Source organism: Populus euphratica, unplaced genomic scaffold, assembly GCF_000495115.2.
Source record: "Populus euphratica unplaced genomic scaffold, PopEup_1.0 scaffold163.1, whole genome shotgun sequence".
Taxonomy (NCBI): domain Eukaryota; kingdom Viridiplantae; phylum Streptophyta; class Magnoliopsida; order Malpighiales; family Salicaceae; genus Populus; species Populus euphratica.
The window spans coordinates 112,248-136,425 of NW_011499948.1; the positions used below are offsets into that span (position 1 = coordinate 112,248).

At 31.0% G+C, this 24,178-nt stretch overlaps 3 protein-coding genes and 1 pseudogene across 5 annotated transcripts; 2 read left to right on the forward strand and 2 right to left on the reverse strand.

Annotated features, from left to right (window-relative positions):
* The first annotated feature begins 1,099 nt into the window (after positions 1–1,099).
* Positions 1,100–3,479, forward strand: LOC105137723 (metacaspase-1-like). Of its 2 annotated transcripts, XM_011043554.1 has the most exons (5): positions 1,100–1,894; positions 2,136–2,466; positions 2,572–2,692; positions 2,860–3,060; positions 3,192–3,479. In XM_011043554.1, exons 1-5 carry the CDS (start codon positions 1,363–1,365, stop codon positions 3,249–3,251), a joined length of 1,245 nt encoding a protein of 414 aa, XP_011041856.1. In that variant the 5' UTR covers positions 1,100–1,362; the 3' UTR covers positions 3,252–3,479. The 2 variants fall into 2 exon arrangements, with proteins under 2 accessions (XP_011041856.1, XP_011041857.1); XM_011043555.1 differs by lacking the exon at positions 3,192–3,479 and having other exon boundaries at positions 2,846–2,984.
* A 248-nt stretch (positions 3,480–3,727) lies between these two features.
* LOC105137724 (1,8-cineole synthase) lies at positions 3,728–6,189 on the reverse strand. 2 transcript variants are annotated; one of them, XM_011043557.1, is made up of 3 exons: positions 5,270–6,189; positions 4,122–4,476; positions 3,728–3,812 (listed from the first exon to the last, which is right to left on the reverse strand). In XM_011043557.1, the coding sequence occupies exons 1-2, from the start codon at positions 6,081–6,083 to the stop codon at positions 4,127–4,129; spliced, it is 1,164 nt and encodes a 387-aa protein (XP_011041859.1). In that variant the 5' UTR covers positions 6,084–6,189; the 3' UTR covers positions 3,728–3,812; positions 4,122–4,126. The 2 variants fall into 2 exon arrangements, with proteins under 2 accessions (XP_011041859.1, XP_011041858.1); XM_011043556.1 differs by lacking the exon at positions 3,728–3,812 and having other exon boundaries at positions 3,975–4,476.
* Positions 6,190–9,234: 3,045 nt separating this feature from the next.
* Positions 9,235–12,539, reverse strand: LOC105137772 (uncharacterized; annotated as a pseudogene).
* A 6,576-nt stretch (positions 12,540–19,115) lies between these two features.
* On the forward strand, positions 19,116–21,642 carry LOC105137725 (RNI-like superfamily protein). Its single transcript, XM_011043558.1, has 2 exons — positions 19,116–19,311; positions 19,938–21,642. Exon 2 carries the CDS (start codon positions 19,987–19,989, stop codon positions 21,388–21,390), a length of 1,404 nt encoding a protein of 467 aa, XP_011041860.1. The 5' UTR covers positions 19,116–19,311; positions 19,938–19,986; the 3' UTR covers positions 21,391–21,642.
* The last annotated feature ends 2,536 nt before the right edge of the window (positions 21,643–24,178 follow it).

The window sequence follows — 24,178 nt, forward strand, 5'->3', positions numbered from 1 at the left end:
GCATTGTACTTTAAATTTTAGATAAATTTCTTTCAGAAATATTTGTTAATTTGCATCATCTTTATGAATGTATAACTAAATTTGCTGTGTCAATATTAAAACTTAAATAGAAAAAAAATATAAAACTCTGTAATAATTTGTACAGATTATAAATGTATAAGTGGATTTATTCAATATATATTGTAATAACACAAATAATAATTATGGTCATGCAAAGCTAGAACTATTATAATTAAAAATACTTTTATATTTTTATTTGTTCACTAATATGATAAGATAGATAAAATAAATCATATTGAGACTTCGGTGATCTAAAATGAGAACAATAATTACAAAAAATTAAAAAAGATATGAATTGTATCACATATTTATTAATTAACTTGCAGGATTTTATTTTATTTTTTATTTATTTATCAAGTTTCCAACCAAAATCAGATGACTCAAAACCTGCAATCGGTGGGTCCATCAGACAATCAGCCAACTATTTGTCTTAATCTTTAAAATACATGGTTGGTTTTTTTTTTTTTATGGTCTACCATTGTAGTAATGTTTGCTTTTAAAATTATTTGTACTTGAAAACCTATCAAATGATTGTTTTTTATATAGTATTAAAGTTAAAAATAAAAATATATATGATGTGTTTCGCAGTAAGAAAAATATCGTGCTTTTTTATACCAGAGACGCCCATCACATATATGATATTAAAAATTAGGATATATTTTTGTATAAATAAGATTAATCATATATAAATATGTTCCTAAAAATTAAGATTAATGACAGCATTGGAAAAAAATTTCAAGGTAGACGAGTCTTTTCTTTATCTATAACTGAGATAGAGACAAGTTATCTTTTAAACTAATAACGATACTCGAACATAAAACTTCTAAATTCGATGAATTCTTTAGGAGTCACTAAAGTAAACATGTTGGAGACTTGATTAGGATAAACTAGGAGAAGAAAAATGTACAATTAGACGTTGGATGGTCCAGCAATTAGACTGCAAATCATTATTGCATGAATGGAGAATCTAAGGTTCAAATTCCACCATTCCCAGAATACTCTTGAAAACTTGCCATAAATTTTTTTTTTTAAAAAAAAAGTAGAATTGACAGATGTATGATAGCTACAGTAGGTGGTTGCTTGTAATTGAGCAGGCCACCAAATCCAAATCTGAGTTAAATCTTCTCACTGAAATGGCAGCCTAAGATCTTGTCCGAGTTATGGCATGGCTGATGTGGCATCAAATTAGCTATACAGAATCTCCTACACCCACTACAAGTACTAATCGAATCTGGTTCTCGAGGGCTGCCACATGTGATCAAACTATGCTAGATTTGACTAACAATGTCATATATGTAGGACATGGTAGCCTCTAGCTATTTTGTTCAAGTGCAAAAATCCTCTTCTTATTGCATTCATTTCCCACCCTCTCGGCCTCGGGGAAAGGAAATGGCAATAGAAAAATGTAGCCGGTGTGGTGTGCAACTAGTTGTGCCCCCAGACGCTCAAGCGATTCGATGTGCTGTGTGTCAAGCCGTCACCAGGGTTCATTCCTACTACCCTCTGGCTCAAGCCCGCGAGTCAGCTAGCAGGATTACTTCTGGTCTTATTAGCATGGTTTCTGGCAACATTACCACCATGACTAGTTCGGTTAGTAGCAGGAACTATCCTGTGGCGCCGGGTTATGGTGGTTATTATGCTCAGCCACCAATTAGGCCCGTACTTCAGTTGCCTCTTCCTTCAATGCATGGGAGGAAACGGGCTCTGCTTTGTGGAGTAAGCTATCGAGGCAAGAGTTATAAGATCAAAGGAAGTATTAATGATGTTAAGTGCATGAGATATTTTCTTGTCGAGAAGTTTGGGTTTCCCAATGACTCCATACTCATGCTCACAGGTAATTGTATTTTCATTGATAATAACCAAACAATGTCTCATGTCTATTTTTCTGTGATTTCTTCTTAATGTCTTGAGATCATGAAATTATCAAGTCATTCAACTGGCTCAGAGATATGGAAGATTGAGACCTGATAATTAGATTTGGCCCGTTACTGTATATCTAATTAGCTGTACTGGCTGGAAATTGGCGATACATTCTTTCTTTGGGCTATAACCATGTAAGGTAAATCTACTTGCAGAAGATGAGACAAACCCATTACAGATTCCAACAAAAGAGAACATAAGGCTGGCTTTAAGGTGGCTTGTTCAGGGCTGCCAGCCAGGGGACTCGTTAGTGTTTCACTTCTCTGGCCATGGTTCAAAGCAACTTGATTATGACATGGATGAGGTTGATGGGTTTGATGAAACTTTATGCCCCCTTGACTATGAAACTCAAGGGATGATAGTTGATGATGAAATCAATGAGACCATTGTAAGGCCATTGCCACAAGGAGCCACACTTCATGCCATTATTGATGCCTGCTATAGTCAAACTATGCTTGATCTTCCATTTGTGTGCAGGATGAATAGGTAATTAATAGTAGTAAATCTTGCACGTTTCATTCCTACAGCATAGCATAGTGCAGAATGAGTGGAAGAACCATTTTATTTTATTTTACGTTTTGCTTCTGACAGGGAAGGATACTATACATGGGAGGACCAAACTCTTTCACCATATGCTTATAAAGGCACGAGTGGAGGGCTGGCACTTTGTATCAGTGCTTGTGATGATAATCAAACCAGTGTGGATACGACAGTGAGTTAGTCCTCCATTTACTTGATTGTCAGAGGAAATAATTTAGAAAATATTCCTAATCCTGATGTGGTTAAGCTCCAATGCAAATTGAACAAGGCAAGAACTTGGAGGTTTGAACATATCACACCATATTTTGTTTACACTTTAGTGTAGTTTCAATTTTGCAGGCATTGGCAGGCAATGCTTCGACTGGTGCCTTGACGTATTGCTTCATCCAAGCAGTGCAAAATGAACCTGGATTAACATATGGACGCCTGCTTAATTCTATGCGCCAGGTGATTCGTGGGGCGAAAACTGGTGGATTACGCCTAAATGGTCCCATCGCATCCCTAGTAAATAAAGCTCTGTTCAACACTGAGATAACACAGGTATATGCTAACTTTACTATCAGGAATTTTTGCCATCATTTTGAATTGAAATAAAACATCAATGGTAAATCCAAGATAGGAGCGATCTTAGTCTAATCCTGTTAATTCTTTTGCTTTTTAATTAATTTCAGGAGCCTCAGCTTTCCTCGTCCGAGACATTTGACATCTACGCGAAGCAGTTTATACTGTAAATTGAATTGGGTTACAGTTGTTATCGAAGTCTTGCAATGGAAATTGTTATGTATTTAATGAATGGCCTTCCATCCATCATAATCTGTCAAAAACACTATACTGTGATACTCACAGTTTGTAAATAAATTTGATGTCTTCTCAGTTCAAAATCGTTTTATTTTCTATTGTTTACACAAGCAAGTGGCCTAAGAAAAAACTGCATGTAAAACATTGCGTTTGTAACTGCATTTGAGTGTATTTTAATTATATATTTTTATATAAAAAAATATTAAATATTTTTTTCGATATTTTCTAATGATTTTAACGTAATAATGTAAAAATTAAAAAAAATATATTTTAATACATTTACATAACACAAGTTTAATATACTAATTAATCATTTACAGCATACCTGAAGAGTGCCTTTCCAAGGACGAAGATGGGTCATATATATTTGTGTTTGCCTCAAGTAGTGGAATGCAGAAGAAAAATCCTGAGGAACTGGGAAAGTCATGCAGATAATAGACGTGCGTCCATTTTTAAGCCGCAAACATCCCTTTCACGTGGAAAGACGATACTGTCTGATCATAGATTCATAGCCCACAATTCAGAAAGAAATAGACAGCCGAGCCATAGTATATATATTATTGATGCTTAATTATCGATTAATCATTCATGGTCACTTCCTTCTTGAGATCGAATTGGAGGCAGACAAATTTGACTAATCCCAGATGACTATTTTTTTATGCTTGTTTAACAGCTATTTTGATGGAGGCTGGTCTAGCAGGAAACCAGATTTGTACTAAATAATACTGCAGATAATTTTATTCATCTGAACAATATTTGTTAATTTTACACAGACGAAAATCTAAATAATACTACGTGCTTACCAATTTCAATTGAGAAGTAAGAGCTGACGAGAAGCAGTGCACCATCTAGCATAAGAGGCACGGAGGTTAGGCCAGTCAGAAGATGGAGTATATGTGAAGTGGTGTAGCCACAAAGACAAGACCTGCTCCTGCTCTTCTTCGTGCTCCAGCATGTCTATCATCTCTTCCAATACTATCTCTAGCTCAGCCCTTTCTCTCATGCTGAGAACAGGTGCATCAGTGCCATTGCTTGCTCTGCATAGCAATGGCAGCCAGGACATCAGCATCTTCATCTTTGTTTGTCGTTGTGTACACTCCCTCTGGCCTTCTCCAGCTTCATCAAGTCCCAATTCTCTGGCTTGTTTGAACAGGAAGGCTGAACAAAATTTTAAGCAGTCAAGACATTACTGCTCTACGAGAACAAAGAATTATACAAATTAAATACTGTGAGAATTAACAAGCTAATTTCTTTTCTTGAATATCATTTTCAGCTTGCAAACTAAGTTATTTGAGCTTGTAGCAAATTAACGAAGGCAAGCAATCATGGTGATTCTTTGGGATCTATGACCCTCACACCATCTCTTGTTTTTTCTGGACAGATTTCTTTATTTAATATTGGACAAGAAACAAGCAAGAAAATTCAAATAAAAACAAGCCCGCTTCTTTAGATTCTACCACTATTATGAAATCTATCCAGAATTGACCGGTCAACATAATAAAAAACTAGTTGGTGTTTTTTATTAAAAAAATAAAAACAAGTGATTTTAATTTTTTTTTAAATAATAAAACTTTTGAATTGACTCACCAACTCAGAAACCGAGTTTTATATTGAGTTAACTCTTAAATCGGGATTAATAATTTTGAACTCGCTGGTATTATTGATTATAATTTAATTGATGACCGATTAAAAAATGTGGCTGCCGCAATTAATTATTATTAAAACTGTAAGCGAGACGTGCGTAAGAATGTTTTTCCTTGAATTGCAGCATTCTACGTACGCAACTCAATTTCTAAGAAACACAACACATCGTTATATTTTATTATATTTAATAAAAAAATCATATTTAATAGAAAGGATTACTTTATTTTTAAAACAAGAATTATTACATTTAAATAGATAAATTAGTTTAGTAAATTAAAACAATGATTGTGCAAAAAAATTAACTTACCTGAGACTTTCACCAGCGAACCTTGTAGGCGAGCCTCTGCCGAGAGAGCAAGCCTAGCCAAGTTTGAAGCCGAAGCCCACCTCCGAACAGCTTCCTCCCCACATCCACAAGCTGACAATTTCTGACCCAACCAAAGCAGCTCAGCCGCCAACTTCTCCTCGGACCGGTCCGCTCCTTCTCTACCTCTACCAGACCGGGCCCAACTCCCATCCCCGACAACCCTAACAGCCTTTAAAATCTGGTTCAAGCGACCCTTGACCGGTCCAGTCCTTGAGCCGCCATTTTCACTCCCGTCATGCGCTATCTCCATCATGGCGGCTTCAAGCTGGCTAAGTGTCCTTGAAAAAGCCGCTGATAAAACCCCACGGTTGACCTCGCGTAAGGCCTCATTATTTTCTCCATGGTTATCATCTACAACCTTCTCAGCTAATGATCTGACTATTTCATACTTTCTTGAGCTAACCGGAATATCATTAACGATTGACAGTAGCTGTGTGAGTGCTCGAGCAATACCTGAATCTCCATAACCTGATGAAGGCAAGTAGTCTGCACTCTTGAGTGGCTGAAGATGATGGTACTGAATATTATCATGATCTTGGTGATCAGAACTAGGGTTTAAAGAAGGGAATAGAGAAGGAAGTAAACGTAGAAAGAAGAGAAAAGAAGTGACAAGAAGATAACGAATATGTTCAAGAAGTTTGTGTTTCTGGGCCAAGGCAACAAGGGATTTATCAGCAAAGATAAATATGGCGGTTGCTATGTTTCTTATTAGCAAAGGAGCTATGGTGATGGGAGAGGTTTCCATCATGCCCATGTTTCGATTGATGGAGTCTATATTTTTCCTTTTTCTTGGTTTTTCAATCTTTGGGTTGGATGTGGCTGTGCTTCGAATTGTTTGTGTGTTATATTTATATATGGTCAAGAAAGGATACAAGAAAAAGAAAATGGGGGCAACTCGGGCGGTTTAGTTTTATTACCCGAAAACAATATTAAAAATAAATTTTAAAGTATAAAAAATATTATTTTAATTTATTTTTAAATAAAAATACATATTAAAAAATAATCTTAATCACAAGAAAGGAGCTATTAAAAAAGTTGGAAATGAAGAGGTTACAGGCGTCTACGATTAATGAGCAACGAATTAGAGGACATGGTCAAGTCTCAGAATTGGGACAGTTGATCGGAATTTGCGGTGATTGGGAACCACTTGTGGTGGTGTTACACGGAACTTTTCTGCATGCTTAGGGATAAATTCACGTCTCAGATCAGCCTAGGCTTTGTGGACGAAATTCGAAGCCGGTGCCAAACAAGGACAGAGCTTGGACCAAACATGCTCGTATTTTGCTTTATATCATGAAATTCTGTCCACCCACTTTAACACGTGGCATACCCATGTACATCAATATAAAAGACTGTTTGGTCTCATTATCTATTTTTTGTTTATGTTTTTTAAGAATTGTTTTCCAAAAAGACATTACTGTTCATTATTTTTTATTTTTTATTTTCAAGATCATTATGTTTAGTGTCCCGCGATAAACAAAAAAAAAATATTTAGCTAGAAATAACAACAAAAAATATAACATAAACAACTTTAAAATTAATTTAAAAAATATAAAGAAATTTATCCCATGTCTTTTTTTTATATTATTGCAAGACATTAATCAATATATGTTAATTTAGAAAGCATTTAAAAAATAACTAAGCTGTATTTTTAAAAAATTCTAAAAATAAATTTTTTATTAAAAATTAATTTTTTTTATATATTTTAGATCATTTTAATACTCTAATCTTAAAAATTATTTTTAAAAATTATAAAAATATTATTTTAATATATTTAAAAATAAAAATATTTTAAAAATAAATTATAATTACACTCATAAACAATTTCTTACTCGTGAGAGCCAAGGACCTTTTTCAAATATAATAACATGCAAATATATTAATCTAAACCACAAAAGCTAGGGTTTTATATCTTGAAATTACGAAGTTGTATGAAAAATCAAGTTCAATATTCAAGCTAGCTTAGCTACCTCTTCTCCTCTTTTTTTCATTATCTAAACATAAATGCGAGAAAAAGTGGTGGCCAGCCAACCATATGGACCAATGACGACCCTTCTAGACCAATTCCTTACCGTTGATCGTCTCTGACCAATCTTATGAACAATAGCCAGATTGATGGGATGTTTTTTGCTTCCTCTTCTCCTTCTTTTCGAGGAATTGAATTCAATCCAGCTGATCAGCGGCTTCCAAAACCATCAAACTGCATCGGAGAAGCACAAATAACTCTCAGTTAGGACAATTCAACGTAAGAACGATGATCAGCAATTTCTTTTCCATTGCCATCCACGCCCTGTTGACAACAGTCTCTAACAGGTATTTTCTTCTTACAAGCAATGGATATGCTCAAAACAAGCCACGTCAAATCGCACTAGCACTTGATGAACACGAAATCTACCATATTTGTTTTTTAATAGAGCAAGAATTAGATATGCACAAGCTTTGCGAGAGCATTACTTTGATTTATACAGTATTTAGTTGTAGTATTGTTTTTCAAAATATTTTTTATTTAAAAATATATTAAAATATTAAAATAATTTAAAATTATATAAAAATAATAATTTTAAATAAAATATATTTTTTTATAAAATACCGTGTAGAGCAGGCTCCCCCAAACAATATACTAGTTTAAAATTTATTTGGATAATGTTTGGTGTCTTGGTGATGTTTGTTTTTGAAAATGTTTTTTATTAAAAATTATTTTTAAAAAAAATTATTTTTATTATTAATACCTTAAAATGATATAAAAAATATATAAAAATTTAATTTTAAATCTAAACAATATTCCTTTGCCCGAAACGCCCGTTTGGGTTGCCTACCAAACGGCATGTTAGTTTATGACCAAACGTTGCCATTTTTTCAAAGTATAAGACCTTTCGGTATCTAACACAAGCCAGCTATTTTCATTCTGTTTGAATCGAATGGTGATCCTTGGTGGATAAAAATCTTTCTAAGATTCTCGATACGGAGGAGCAACTGAGTCAGTCTGGAAAACTCCTTGGCCTTTCCTAAGTTAACTGCGTGTCCCGCGTTCTTAACTAATCAGAGAAGGTTTTCCCACCATACTTTTTTAAACCCGAACTACTAGTTAAACCTGTATAATAATCAGGTTATGGTTCAGATAAACTGATCCAAATTGATCCAGGTTAATTAAAAAAAATATATTTCTCTGTAAAACTGTATGACCTCGATCTCTCTCTCTTCTAGTTTCTTGTGCCCAACCATAACACCCACAACTCCTATATCATCTGCTGTCTCGCCCATCAAGATTAGTCTTGTGTTTGTCTTCTTTTCTCTTCATAAACAACCTATCCTCCTACAAGCAAGGAAGCAAACTATCTTATTTAATTTAAGAAGTGAATCACGTAAACTAGAAAGAATTTTTGTAATGCTCCCATGATTCCGTACCTCTCTAGCTGCTAAGATAAATGGCATAAGTTAAGGAAGGGTATTCATTTCAAGAGATAGAGTTTCAGACGTTATTCTTGAGAGGATCGTCTCCATGAGATACTAAGAATCGAGAGGGTAAAGAGTTCTTAGCCCGATTGCTTCATCTTGATTATTGATAGTGCCAGCACACTCCTTGAACCAGGTTTACTCGAGTCAATCGAGTTCTTAGTCGACCCGTTGAGTATATTAGGTTTTATCAGTCCAACTTCCTAAAGGTTTTTACTTATATCTAAACCAGTTTTAGCTCTGAATCGATTAAATCTCGGATCGACCCACCAAATCAGTTCAGATATCGAAACTATATCTCCCACATACGTACAAGAATGGAAGCTGTCAAGGAGTAGTCACTAGAGACAAAATCCACTCAAATTTTCAGAGCATCAGAGGCGGGAATAATTACTACAGACAAAATACACTCAAATTTTCAGAGCATCAGAGGCCACAATCAACAGGGGATTTCAAGTTGACCTTTTCAATCTGCGCCCCAATTACAGTGGGAAAATTTGATCTTGCTCTCCGCATATCGTTAATGTTGGCTGCTCTACAAACAAAAAAAAAAAAAAAAAAAACAAACAAACAAACATTAAGACCAGGAGTACTCTATCATGAACTGACTGCTTTTTCAAAGATTCATTTTACACTTTCCTTAGCCCCGATGCCTCCTATGATGTCAGTCTCATAGGCTAAAAGAATGGCACAACATAAACTACTTAAACTAGATGGGCCAAGAACGGTAAGGAACCTGTGTGATCTTTGGTAGATCAAAAAGATTTCGATCTTGAAGTATAGCCTGGATCAATTCCCTCTTCTCCTTGACATGATCCGTGCACATAATTAACCTGTCAGAACAGAAACATTACAGAGAGACTATCTGGGACTTTTTTTGTGTCTATATTAAGCCTAGCCTGAGAAAAAATCCATGAACTTCAATCATCCACAGAGGGTCAACAATATGAAATTCCAGTAAACGTTAGAAATTAACTCATACATTGATGAAATCTGTTAGAAAGAACGAGGGCACGCCCATGGCAAGTTTGACAAACGATAACCGCATCAACTCCCTCAATTTTTATGGTGTCTGTGGCAACAATATGGTGGCTGCTTCATCTAAATTCGGAACCACAAACAAACCATTGTTCGTATCCTTTTCTTCCAAGCTAACCCCAGCACAGCACAACTCTTATTTTTTCTTGAAATTGTGCAGCCATACTATACCCCACAAACCTTCCAAAGCTGATCCCAACATGATTCATTCCATGCACACTGTGTGCCTCCAGTAGCCTCATAACGCATTGAGCCTGGAAAGATCGGTTCTTTCAGGCCTAGATGTGCAGGACTCACAGAAGAAAAGAAGGTCTGGAATGGAGACATTGAAACGTGATGTGTGTTGGAATGTTAAGAAATATATTTTATTTTATTTTATTTATTAAGGGTAGGATATATATATATATATATATATATATATATATATGTTAATATTATTTATTCTTCGGAATAAAATTTTCATGCAATGTCAATAAAACTCTAGCCTCCATCTTCTTTTAATTCTGTATTTTTTTGGTTTAATTTGGATTGTTTCATATTGTATCAGAGCTAATTTTATATAACAAAACTTAATTTGAAACACATCTTGAATTTTTTGGAGTGATATTTATTCAATTTCTACAATATTTATTTAATTTTTGTAATTTAGTATTTTGCATTACTTTTTTTTTACTTTCTGGTTTTCTTTATTTATTGATTATAGCTACTAAAAAAAATAATTCGCTTCAGTATATAAATATGAGATTATATTGAAAGAATTATTTGTATTGAAATTATATATTGAGAAATTTTCTTAAAAGATAAAAAAAAAATATAAGAATAAGTTAGTGGAAGTTATGTGATATTTAGAAATATTGATGAGGGTTATGCTACTTTGATAGATGTATAGAAAGTAAACAATGTAAAGATTATTAAATAGATTAACAATTTTGTTAAGCATTCCATAGGTACACATTTGGCTAGGTATGAGACAGCAAAGAAAGTCTAAAATCATCTGCAAATATTATTCATGCAATCAAATTTTGCAAAGCAATATCAATTGGAGAATGACACTCGAGCTCTTCATCAAAAAAATATGAGCATTCAGGAGTTTTATTCTGTTCTCAAAGATCATTTGAATTAATTGACTCTTACAGAATTAGCAAAATTAAATACATATAGCATTTATATTGCTTATAGAGAGCAACAATAATTGGTGTAGTTTTTAACGACACTTCACAGTGATTTTAAAGGACTTAGAGGTTCAATTTTACATCATTCCCCACTATTTTTTGTTGACTTTATTGTTATTGAGTTATTAGCTGAAAAAATACATCTTCAGTCTTATTCTGAAAAGAGAATTCTTTATGCTTCTAATCCTTCTATACTAATAGTACTCTATTAATTCATTCTTCAGTTATCATAATAAGCCTTACATAAGAGTTGTCTTTGACAGGTGCAATTTCTATAAGTAGAAAAGTCATTGGAAGGCTTAGAATCCCAAGTTAAGATAGTAGAATCAAGCTTGGAAGCTTGACAACAAGTCACAATCTAATGCTCATAGACCACCTCATGGTTATAAACTACCACACCACAATACTATGGCAGTCGTTTCATAAGGCTTATCATCAATTCTAATATTTTAGCTGAGCAATTTCAGAAGTTTTTCTCCTTATATCCATAAGCAATGTTCATTTCTTTTACTATAGTCAGTTGCCTTATAGTTCCTCAAGTATATCATATTTTGAATGGATCTTGGTTTCTAGTATTTCACATCATATATCTCCAGATTTTTCATCTTTTATTTTTGTGTCCCCTTTACCCTTTATTCTTTTTATAACTGTTAATGGCATTCACATTCTATTTGTCGTTGTTGCATCGTGAGTTTGAGGGGAGATATTAAGAAATATTTTGTTTTGTTTATTAAGGGTAGAATAGTATTATTATTTTAGTCTATATATAATCTATTTGTATGTAGGTTAACATTATTTATTCTTCAGAATAAAGTTATCACGCAATATTAATGAAACCCTATTCTCCATCATTTTTTATTTTTGTATTTTTTTTTGTTTAATTTAGATTTATTCAACAATGAACATCTGGAGATGCTTACCATATTGTCAGATTGCATTAGCTCCAAAGCTATGGAGAAGTAAGAGACTGGGTTTTAATGGTTTGTTAATTTCTTTTTTTTTTTTTGAAGAAGTCGATATATTGAAAATGCCAATCAGAAGTTACCAAAAACACAATACACGAGGAAAAAAAAGGCTGAAAAGAGAAGAAAAGAGAATCACAAAAACAAACAGAAAGCAAACACAAAAAGAAAGAAAAAGAAAGCCAACAGATACATAATTAAAAAAGAACATCAGGATTCAAGGAACTGATATGCCATGTTTAAAACCTTGATTTAATAGCAGACCAAATTATAATACTTTCAAACGCATAATAAAATGGTTTGTTGATTCTTGGTACTGGCCCAACAATGAATAATTGTGCTATCTCCAAGATTAGATAAGAGGGAACGAAGACCAGCCTTGGAAAATGAGCAACGGTAGAACCAATCTCCGTATGCAGTAAAGCTCAAACATCTAGCCATCTTGAGAAATAGTGATTCTCTTATATACACACATATAAATCAGAATTTATGGTTCTTGGATTCCCAACCTTTTGTTATAGAAATATACAAAGATGTTACTATATCATTGTAAAAATTCAAGATGAATCTACAAAAACTATCCTTGATTTCAGAAGAAGTACCGAAATCCCATCTGCGTTGTTTAAATAGCCAAGTGAAATAATGACAGCATAAAAAAGAAGCATTGAGCGCAAACATAGATAGAATAGATAAAAGGACTTTCTATCTTCCCTAAGAAAGATTTAGAGCTTTTTTCTTTTTTTTTTCTTTTGGTTATTAGTAAATTTCATCTCACCATTACACTGGTTTTATCAAGTTCTTCAACAATTTCTTTTATACAAGTTTATTCGCTAACGTTTCATGCATTTATCAATAATGTCTTCCTGTTTATCTTTGTTGGAAAAACCACTGGAAAATATATTTTTATTTTGTGAACTTTAGTTTGCTTTGAAGAATTATAGATAATTCATCCATTAACTTCATAAATAGTTTTTTTTTCATATTTGTTTTAAATATAGATAATTCATCTACTTCCTCTTGTCAATGACACAACCTTGAATCCTTTATTGTTGTTGTTTGAAATTCACTTGATCTTCATTTTTCTTTTAAATGTTTTTTATGTAAATTTTTTTTTATTTGTTTCTCTTGGCTATTTCTTATTCTCTGTTCTTTTTAATTCATATCATAAGTAAAATACCTTTAAAAAACCTTGAATGTTTTAGTTTTTCTTTTGTTTTTTTTTTAAATTAGTACCATAGCTTAAAACCACAGTTCATCTTTACATATTTATAATTTGATACATGAAAATGGCTTTCATTTACTCTTTTCCTTTGGACTATTTTAAACCATCATCTCATCTTTGTGGGTTTGATTAAAAGCACTTAATTGAATTAAATAAATAGCATATTCACACCATATTTATAAATTGTATTAGAAAAAAAAATATTAAATCTTTAAAATTTAATTTAAACTAAATCCTCATTCTCCTTAATTTAAACTAAATCCTCATTCTCCTTGAAAATATTATCCCCCCCCTAAATTAATATGTTAAGTTAGGCAAAAGTAACATTAAACGTAATAAAATTTAAAGAAAAGTTATATGAATCTTTATAAAAACACAAACAAAACAAAACAAAATCGAAGCACCCTAATATAGTTATCCAATTTCCCCCTTTCTCAATAAAAAAATAAAAATTGTTGAATTTCCTAAGCAGGATATATGATCTGATTTCTAGAGTCACCTAATCAACATGAACACCTATTAATAAGTTTAAAAAAAAAATTGAAGTGGAAGGGAATGTTTGAATAGTGAAAATTATTGTTCACAAACTTACAATATAATATATTTTGTATTTTTTCACTTTGATCTCTTAACTTTTTTTTAATATGTTTTTTGATTACAAGTTTAGCACTCAATTGCTTCAAATTTATCGGTTATGGATAAAATTAAAAGAAATAGGATCAATATAGTAAAAACATCGAAAATGGATGGTGTTTTTAAAATTGGTATAACAGATACATTTTAATCCCTCAATTTATAAAATTAAACCTTTTTGATCTCTTATATTTTTATAAATCTAATTTTGATACACAACTTGAATTTTATTATTTTTAAGTTTTTAATTTTTGAAGGAGAGATAGGGTTTCAGTAGATTCCAATATAAATAAAGAAAGTTATTATTTTCATATATTTTTAACACCAAATTAGTTGTTATTGGTGTCCATGAATTTCATTTGATGAAATGAGTTGAATTGTGGTTGTTTCAAACCTAAATATTACCTAAAAAGTAGACCAAAGTCAAGGAAAAAAATCTAACCTAGTGTGATTTCATGTTTTTTGGTTTTTTTTGAAGTTTCTAAGGTTGATAAATTAGTTTGTAAGTGTTGTATGGGTGTTTATGAGGTGAATTTTTTTTTTGTTAAAATAGGTTTAGACAAAAGGATTTTTTAGGAAAAAATACATCTTCCCTTAATTTTCAACCATCACTATAGTGGTCACATTTTAGGCATATAGTAGACCTGTCATCTAATTTATTTTTTTAAAATAAAAGCAATGGACAAATTAAAAAATATAAGATTCAAACACGCTGACCTAAGCTTATTTTTTATTAGGCCTACGCACTTAGGCTTTTTTGTAAGGTTTTTTATTTGCAATTCTTTTCATGGGCAATATAAATTTAATAAAAAGAATTATTAGACCACTTAAGTCTCTGACATGGTTTATTGATTTGATGAATTATGACACAACACCTAAGGGTTTTTTATACATTTTTCAGTTTGACCGTTATTCATCATTGGTTTTTTTATTTAACTTAAAAAAATTTTAAAAAGTAATTTCATCATGTTGTATCACTTACCTTGAAAAATTATGCCTAATTGGGATCATCTTTTGATCTAGGTTCTAACTTTTATTTGTTAACTAAAGTTAACTGAAACCAATATAGTATAATATATTTGCTAAGTTTTAGCATAAATTCTTTTATAATCTTTTATTTACTTCTAAATCTAATATGATTATTGATCATTTAAGATCCAATAAAAGTCCAACCATAAAAAGAATAAAGAAAAAAAATAAAGACAAATTATCTAGTCAGGTTAACTTGTTATTATTGTTTCCATTACTCGAATTATAAATTTTACAACTTAACTCTAGTCAATATAGTTTGTCATCATCTTTTTATTTTATTCCCTCATTTTTTTTCGGGATTTAGTCATTTGGTATTTTGTTTTTCAAATTTAATCTAGGGTTAGACAAGGCTAAAATGATAGAGGTTTTCTTTTTTTAACTGAATCATCATTTGAATGAAAAAGTCAATTTATTATTTGTCTGTTTTGTCAAATAAATCACACCAACTTTGTTTTTCATTTATTAATGCCTATGATAATTGATTAATTTATTCTATGATATCAATCAAGTTTTTAATCATCATTTCAAATATTTCATAACATGTTCGAAAAAAAAACAACATTTATTTTTTTTAATGCCGTTATATACATTTCACCTGACATGTAGTGAAGTAAGGGCCCAAGGCCTAGTTATTTTCTATTTTACCTCATGAAAATCCAAAACAAAAGTACAACGATCTCAAATTTCTTTAATTATAAAAGATATATTTAAACTAACTTGCACATTACTGGTCAAGTTTTTAAAGATATTTTATCCCATTATTAATTTATTATAATATATTAATCGAATTTTTAATTATCATTTCAAATATTTCACTACATGCAAGCAAAAAAACAATGTTTATAAATTTTTAATATAGTTATATACTATTTACTCTACCTGCAGTGAAGCAAGGGCCTAAGCCTAGTTATTTTTTATTTTACCCTATGAGAATCCAAAACAAAAGGTTCAACTATCTCAATTTTTTTTAATTATAAAATATATTTTTAAACTAACTTGTACTTCAAATAAAATCACAATACTCATTGTAGGTTGATATATTATTATTATTATTATTATTATTATATAAATTCTCCTAAATACTAATCACCTCAATCTAATAGTATCAAACAAGGTTAATATTCTAATTAATAAGTATTTGATCTAGTAATACTCCGATTCAAAAAGAAAAGGATTGGGTAGAAAGATCAATTCCTGTTCTTGCAAGAACTAGATACGATTTTGAAGATAAATTAAAATCATAGAAACATTGTAACAAAGGAAAAGATATTTGGTTTTGGACATAAAAGATATTTTAGAGTTGAAAAGTTGAGAAAATGTTACCATTCAATGATATTTATTGCTTTTAAAATCAGAAACATATATCATCACTTTTCTTTTCTTGTTTCCATAAATGTCATGTTGATTGTTGAAATGTCATGTAAATGATATTCATGAGTATAATTGTTTTTTAAAATATTTTTATATAAATATAATATTTTTTAATTTATGTTTTTACATCAATACAACAAAATAATTTAAAAGCGTAAAAAAATAAAATTAATTTCAATTCATCTTGGCTTGCTTGTGTCAATTACAAACCATTTATGGGGTTTTGTTGGTAAAATGTCTAAACTAATTTGGAGGATGGTGTTCACATTGCATTATCATTATTATTTCACTATAAATTGTCAATAGTTTTCACATGAGATATGTGAAACAATGGTATGGCACTGGCAGCGTTATTTTTTTTAATATTAAAAAATATTTAAGTAATGCAAGAATGTTATAAAGAAGAAAAAAATCCATTGATCCAGTAGAGTTAAATAAGTTGATATCATTTAATTAGATAATAAAAAAAACAACAATAATAAATGAACCAAATTAAATAAAAAAACGTTTTCACAAGAACATAAAAAAAAAAGATTCCAACAAAAAGAAAAAAAAAAAGCAAAGCAATTAAGTTCTAAGCTAATCCAAAGTGGAAAGAACAAAATTTTCAATAAAAAAAAAGAATAAAAAATGACCGAGTTAGCCAGAAAAGTCAAGGGAAAATATGTCAAATCTGCAACTTGATTTATTAGACCAGAATAAACCAAAAGAAAATAAAAATAGTAAGCCTAATTTCTTATTAAATTCAATGTAAAAGGATAAAATGAAAAAAAATTAATTAAAAAGAATCAAAAAAAATTCAACAAACCAGGTAAGTCTATCAAACCCTATGACCTAGATCATAAGAATAAGATACTCATGTGGAAGGTAAATTGAAAAAAAAAATAAAGTTTAATTATAAAACAATTCAATGTTTAAGGATGAAATAAAAAATATTAAATTAAAAAGATGACCCAAAAAAATACCCAAGTCAACTTGGGTTACCTAGCTAAATTCGTAATCGAGGTGATGGAATTGGAATTACTGAATAGAAAGGAAAAAATCAATGTAAGAAAAATAAACCCTAAAACAAAGAAGATGTTAACCTAGCTTAAGTTTTTAAATTTGCAACTCGAATCATGAAGTTAAAATCACCTTATCAAGAAAAAGCACGGACTCCAATCCCTAAATAACTTCATGTCAAATGATGAAATTTAAAAAAAATTATAAAAAGATCCACAAAAAAATAATAAAAAACAAAAGAATAAAAATCATATTAGAAATTAAAACAAATAAGAGGATATTTTATATTTTTAAATTGAAGAATGAAATTAAAAAAAAGATTTAATTTCATAAAAGGATAAAAAATAAAAATAAAAGAATAAAGATTAAATTTGAAAAAAAAAAAAGACAACTTATAATTTTTTAATTAAATGATGAAATTAATTACAATTCTAGAAAATTATCAAGAATAGAAATTTAGTAATTAAAAGAATAAATATTAAATTTAAATAATAATAAAATAAAGAGATAACCCTGAATTTTATAATAGATAGCATGAATTTTAAGAAAAACAGAGAGAAAAGAAGGGGGAAAAAAAAGTAATTATAAACACATCACCGTGAATCAATCTACATGCACCATTGCATATGAAACATCTCGTTACAACATATCAAGCGCCATCATGAATGGCCATGTTTGGCCATTAAATGAGATCGCACATGTCACTGAAGAGTGGCAACTTCCCTCACGTCTTTAGAATGTGAATTATATTCGTTAGTTTTTTTTATTTATCTTGCTCGTTAACTTTAGCTTTCCATATTTGTTTATAGTCCAATTTGATTTCTTGAAAATTAATTATTTTAAATCAATATAATTTAAATATATTTCAGCAAATCAAGTATCAATCAAGTATCAAAATATCTTCTTGGTGATGCAAAAACCCTATATAGGTAAAAATAAACAAACTATCAATTCAATTTACAAAAAAAATATAGAAGGATTAAATTAAAAAAATATTAAAATAATAAAAAGGTCATAAATATTTTTTCTTTTCTAAGCAAGTCAGTCCCTGTTAGGACAAATTTGAAGATGCTTTAAGTTTTTCAAAGCTTCAAATTCAATCCCATAAGCTTTAATTACTCTAAACTAATAAATTTAAATTTTATTTGGCAAAATCAAGTAACAAAAATTTCATCCACACCTTGAGGTGTATATTCGTAGGTGATTAAAACAACCAGTGAAGTCCAAACTCAAATTATTGCAATGTCAAGCACAAAAAATAAAAATAAAAATCAAGGGATCAATTTTAAAAAATAAAACTATATCATTATAAATTATTATTATAATCCACAATAATTTATCTCACAATAACTTTATTATGAGATTTAGTTTTTTTTTTTGTAATTTATGATTAAACCATACCATACTTGTCCTTAATTTATAATACCCTTGCTAAAACAGAAATTACAAACCATATTGTCCTTTTCCTTAATTTATAATACTCTTTTTATATAATAATATAAAAAATCAAAATATATTTGAGTTGTACTATGGTATTTTTTTTCTTTTATTAGAATATCTTATGAATGAATCTATTTATATTTAAATGGTCTAATCATATTGAAACCAAATTGAAAAAAAAGAAAAAAATAACAGAACAAAAATTTAATGCAAAAATCAAAATAATAATAAAGAGATAAATAATTAAATGGATAATTTAGTAAAAGAACATCTTTGCTTTTAAATTCAGTTGATTTAACAATTTAATCAATAACTTAGTTGACATAATTAAATTTAATAAAAAAATAAAAAGTAAAATAATATTATTTTAATAAAAAAATATTTTACGTTAATCCACCAATTGAATAATTAAAGATAATTTTGGAAGTCAGGTCCAACGAGAACGGCAAATATCCTTACGGCAAGACAATGTCATGATTGAAGTAATATAGACATGGATGCATCTCTATAAAGAAAAGAACAAAACAAAACAAAAATACAAGGCAACTTGAATTGTACAGATGCAGATGAAACGACTGCTCCAACAAGCACCCGCAGACTATCTAAGAAAAATTTACCATTATCATCAAAATCTCTCCACAATCTTTCCCTTGTGAGGTGATAAAGTTTCATTCCTTGTGGTCATCAGTACATAATTACAGCATTCATGTATAACATGTGCTTTTGATTCTAATCAAATCTTTTTTAATGAATTTCACTTGATTTGACTAGATATTCTCTCGTTTCTATCTATCAATTATTTGAGGGGATTCTGCATCTGGGTTTTGTGTGTTTGTTTGTGGGTTGGATTTTTTTGGGTTAATAATGTTCTGAAATGATTGGATTTATAGTGTTAGAGGATAGATATCATCTGGGTTTGGGTAAGTTTTTCTTTCTTTGTTTCGCGAAATATTAAAATTCGGGATTATTTTATCATTTTATCAATAGGTTCTTTCGTTTGGTGCAAACAAATCAATGACAATGTAACCTTTTTTCCCTTTTTGGTTGAGCATCATTTTTTCCCCCTCTACTGCTGCTTCTCTTATATCATTTTTTCCCCCTCTACTGCTGCTTCTTAGATTCAATTTTGGATTCATGATGTGAGTTTGTCCGTGTGTTGTGACTTATGAGAGCTTGTATGTGGATTTTTCCAAACATTCATGCAAATAGCACACAGTGGTTTTCGTTTGAATCTTCCTCTACTATATATTAACGTTTCATGCTGGTTCTGTTATAAATTTCAGGTTGTTGCTAATGTTCATTTTTTGACGGAAGAAGAAAAAACTAGTTTCGATGGACGATTTGCCAGACCAATTGGTGTGGGATATCTTGAGCAGGGTCAAGAAAACTGTAGATAAAAACTCTGCTTCACTAGCATGTAAACGTATCTATGAACTGGATAATGAACAAAGACAATCTATGAGGGTTGGTTGTGGACTAGACCCTGCAAATCAAGCCCTGGCATCGCTCTGCAATAGGTTTCCTAACTTGGCAAAAGTAGAAATAACATATGCTGGTTGGATGTCTAAGTTGGGAAAGCAATTAGATGACCAAGGGCTTGTCATTCTTGCCAATAATTGTCCTTCGCTGACTGATCTGACACTGAGCTACTGTACATTCATAACTGATGTAGGTCTTCGGCACTTGGCTTCTTGTTCCAAGCTTTCTGCCTTGAAGTTGAATTTCACTCCAAGAATCACTGGTTGTGGCATTTTATCTCTTGTTGTGGGCTGCAAGAATCTTACAATTCTTCACCTTATTCGATGTCTTAATGTTACCAGCGTTGAATGGCTTGAATACATTGGAAAGCTTGAAACTCTGGAAGACCTTTCAATTAAGAATTGCAGAGCACTTGGTGAGGGTGATTTGATTAAGCTAGGATCTAGTTGGCGAAAACTAAAAAGGTTGCAGTTTGAGGTGGATGCAAATTACAGATATATGAAGGTTTATGATAGGCTAGCTGTTGATCGATGGCAAAAACAGTGGATCCCCTGTGAATCCATGTTGGAGCTTAGCCTGGTGAATTGTATCATCAGTCCTGGGAGAGGGCTTGCTTGTACGCTGGGGAAGTGCAAGAACCTGGAGAAGATTCATTTGGATATGTGTGTTGGAGTCAGAGATTGTGACATCATAGGCTTAGCTAAAAAATCAAGTAACCTTCGCTCAATTTCACTCCGAGTTCCTTCTGATTTCTCGCTGCCACTTCTGATGAACAATCCACTGAGATTAACAGATGAAAGTCTTAAAGCCCTAGCTCTGAACTGTTCAATGCTTGAATCTGTCCGGATATCTTTTTCTGATGGGGAATTTCCTTCCTTTTCTTCATTTACACAAAACGGAATCCTTAATTTGATTCAGATGTGCCCAATTCGGGAACTTGCTCTTGACCATGTGTATTCCTTCAATGACGTTGGTATGGAAGCTCTTTGTTCAGCTCACTATCTTGAAACCTTAGAGCTTGTCAGATGCCAAGAAATCAGTGACGAGGGGCTACAGCTTGTGGGGCAGTTTCCTCGTTTGTGCATTTTACGATTAAAAAAATGTTTAGGGGTTACTGATGATGGATTGTACCCTCTTTCTGGGACAGACAAATTGGATTTCTTAGCTGTTGAAGATTGCCCTCAAATTTCTGAAAGGGGCGTTCAAGGAGCTGCAAGATCCGTGTCATTCCGGCAAGACTTATCATGGATGTATTGAACTTGTATTGGACTAATAAAGGGGGTCTACAAATTTAATTTGTGCCGTCTTCAATGCATTTCTGTAAGTGATCATTATTTGCGATTTGATCAAAATCCTGTCTTCTGGATCTGTTGCTTGTTGTATGATTGTTACTTATAGCAGTTAGATTATTTGGCTGTGATTGCAAAATATGTAATGCTGTAATTAACCATAAATTTGTTGAATAATACCATGGTCCTTGTGGATTTATTATGAAATAGCATTTTGAAACTTCAATTTTGCCATTTTTATCGCTCGGAAATTTTAGAAACATTATTGTAAGCATTTACGTTTTGAATTGACAGAACATATTTGCGGAACTGGTCAGCCGAGAATTCCTAAACTAATGAAATGCCTGATTAAAACTCCTATGTGCATTTTCACAGCCATAATGCAGGGCATCTGTCTGGACATGCACTTTCAGAAACATTTGGTTTTCCAGAATTTTTCTTCCTCAGCAGTATTGAAGGATCGGGACAGGATTTCTGTGTGTGAGGATATTGTCCACACCAGGCTTTGAACACAAACAAGATGCACTCTACAGAGAACAATGATATAGAAGTGGATAGAACTAGATGACAAACTAGGAACAAGAAAATAAAAGGGGAGATAATGAAGGCCATAGAAAAACAAACAAACCCTACTTCGAAGAATATTTGAACAAAAACAAACTTGCTATTCTATGCAATGTGAATTACTCATGAAAAGAATCATTTTTAGTAGCTCCATTCTGCCATTTCGCCTGCTCTTTCTACCACTTTCTCACTATATGATGGCAATTTGTCGATTTCTACCACCTCTGGAACCTCACGCCGTTTCCCAACACCTGCCACTTCCACCAGTTTAGGGCAGTTTGATACCCTAAGAAATGCATGGTTTTGAGCAAGTGTTAGCCATATCAAGTTCCTGAAGGTCAAGCAATTTTCTACATCAACATTAGAGAGGCCGTGGAAGGATCTCTCGGATGTGGTCACTTTAGCGAGTTCGTTCAAAGCTTGTATCTTTTGTTGCTCCATTGCACAGTCAAATTTGCAACTCTCCAAAACTCCCACAATAAGAAGTTTTCAGAGTATCCAGATGTTTCCTATTTAATAATGATGAAGAAAATTTAGCGTCGAATTATGGAAAAGCTCGAGGTATAGAACTCGAGTAGAATTATTCAATATTTCGAAGCTTCACAATTTTTCTCTTTCTCTTGGTAAGGTACATTGCACCAAAATAAAAACCATATACTATAATTTACACGGAAGGTTATTAAAGATAACGAAAAAGGTAGAATCTTCCATAACAATCAATCTTTGAAAAACTATCATAAAAATAGAAATTTTAGGTGATTTTATAACTTCATGGTTTTGTTTCAACTTATAAATGTTGTGACTTTTTGTAGAGAGAAAAATAAAGAATAAAAAAAGATGAATATATTAAAAATATTTTTAAAAATACAAGTCCAAAAATTGCTTTAAAAACATGTTTTTCAAAGACAAAGGATGGTTTTTGGTTGAACATTTTTAAGAGCAGAAAAAACATAATAAGAACCCAAGAATCATATCTAATCCAAAGATTAAGTTGCATCAAATCATAGTTATAGATAACTAAAACATGTAAAATTAAATTTTAAAAAGTTATTCAAAGAGAATAACATGCCAAATATATAACCTTAAGCAAAAAAACATAGATCTTTAAATTGATTAAGGATTGATTATTCCAAATCAATACTTAAATGAATTAATTGGGAGGAAAAAAATCATATATATATATACTTTAATTGAAACACATAAAGCAAGCTAATAATTTTAGTTTGTAAAAAAGTTAAAATTACATCCTTTGAACATTAAACCTAAAAACCTAAAAAATAACCAAAATCCCAAAAACAATTATCCTAAACTCAACAATCTTAGTTCAAGCACACTCAAATTAATTTGCTTGAACTATTAATGCCTCAAGAAAACAAACAAAGAATGTAATGCAATACTTAAACCAATAATTACTACAAAACTTTAAAATAAATTTCTTTAACACAATAAACCATTATGTTGATTTTAACACTTGTTTTCATTCAAAAGTATCATAAATATGACTTGAGAAAATACATCATTTAATCTATAACAACCAATTGTTATATTTTTGATAAATCATGCTTATCAACATGTATACTTTCAATCGAACCAAGTTCAAATGACTAACATAACTATCAAGAATGACTTGGTTGTTATTTAAACAAACTACTAACCTTACATTAATAGTGTGTCATATCTTAAAATCACAAGCTATGCATTCATTATCACATTGAACATATATTTATCAAAACATGCATATTATTTCAAAACATAATTAAACATATCAAAACACATACATTGTTGATCAAATTAACAACTAATAATGGTGGATAAACTTTGAGTATTCAAGATTTAAAAATAAATATAAAAGATGTGTCCATTGATCTATATCATCTTATAAAGGGTAAATGGTATACCTTTTAGTAAAAACATAGCCTTTTTTATGGATGTTTTAGCTCATTTTCTTCTTATTTCCATCTCTTTTTAGCCTTTCTTCTTTTTCTTTTCTTTTTTGCTCTTATTTCCCCTCACTTTTTCTTACTTCTTTATCATTTTTTCTTCTCTAGATTTTTTTGCTTTTCTAATTCCCTATTTTTTTTCCTTTATGGAAATTCACTTCTTTTATAAGCTAAAACAAAGCTAAGAAGTTATAAAACCACCTAAAATTTCTATGATGGTTTTTCAAAGATAGGTTGTTATTGGAAGATTTT

Excerpts from the sequence above, each read along its gene's own strand:
- LOC105137723 (XM_011043554.1), top strand. The coding sequence starts at position 1,363 with ATGGTAGCCTCTAGCTATTTTGTTCAAGTGCAAAAATCCTCTTCTTAT. Across the intron at positions 1,895-2,135 it reads CTCCATACTCATGCTCACAG|AAGATGAGACAAACCCATTA; the intron begins GTAATTGTATTT and ends ATCTACTTGCAG. Across the intron at positions 2,467-2,571 it reads TTTGTGTGCAGGATGAATAG|GGAAGGATACTATACATGGG; the intron begins GTAATTAATAGT and ends TGCTTCTGACAG.
- LOC105137724 (XM_011043557.1), bottom strand. The coding sequence starts at position 6,083 with ATGGGCATGATGGAAACCTCTCCCATCACCATAGCTCCTTTGCTAATA. Across the intron at positions 4,477-5,269 it reads TTCGCTGGTGAAAGTCTCAG|CCTTCCTGTTCAAACAAGCC; the intron begins GTAAGTTAATTT and ends AATTTTGTTCAG.
- LOC105137725 (XM_011043558.1), top strand. The coding sequence starts at position 19,987 with ATGGACGATTTGCCAGACCAATTGGTGTGGGATATCTTGAGCAGGGTC.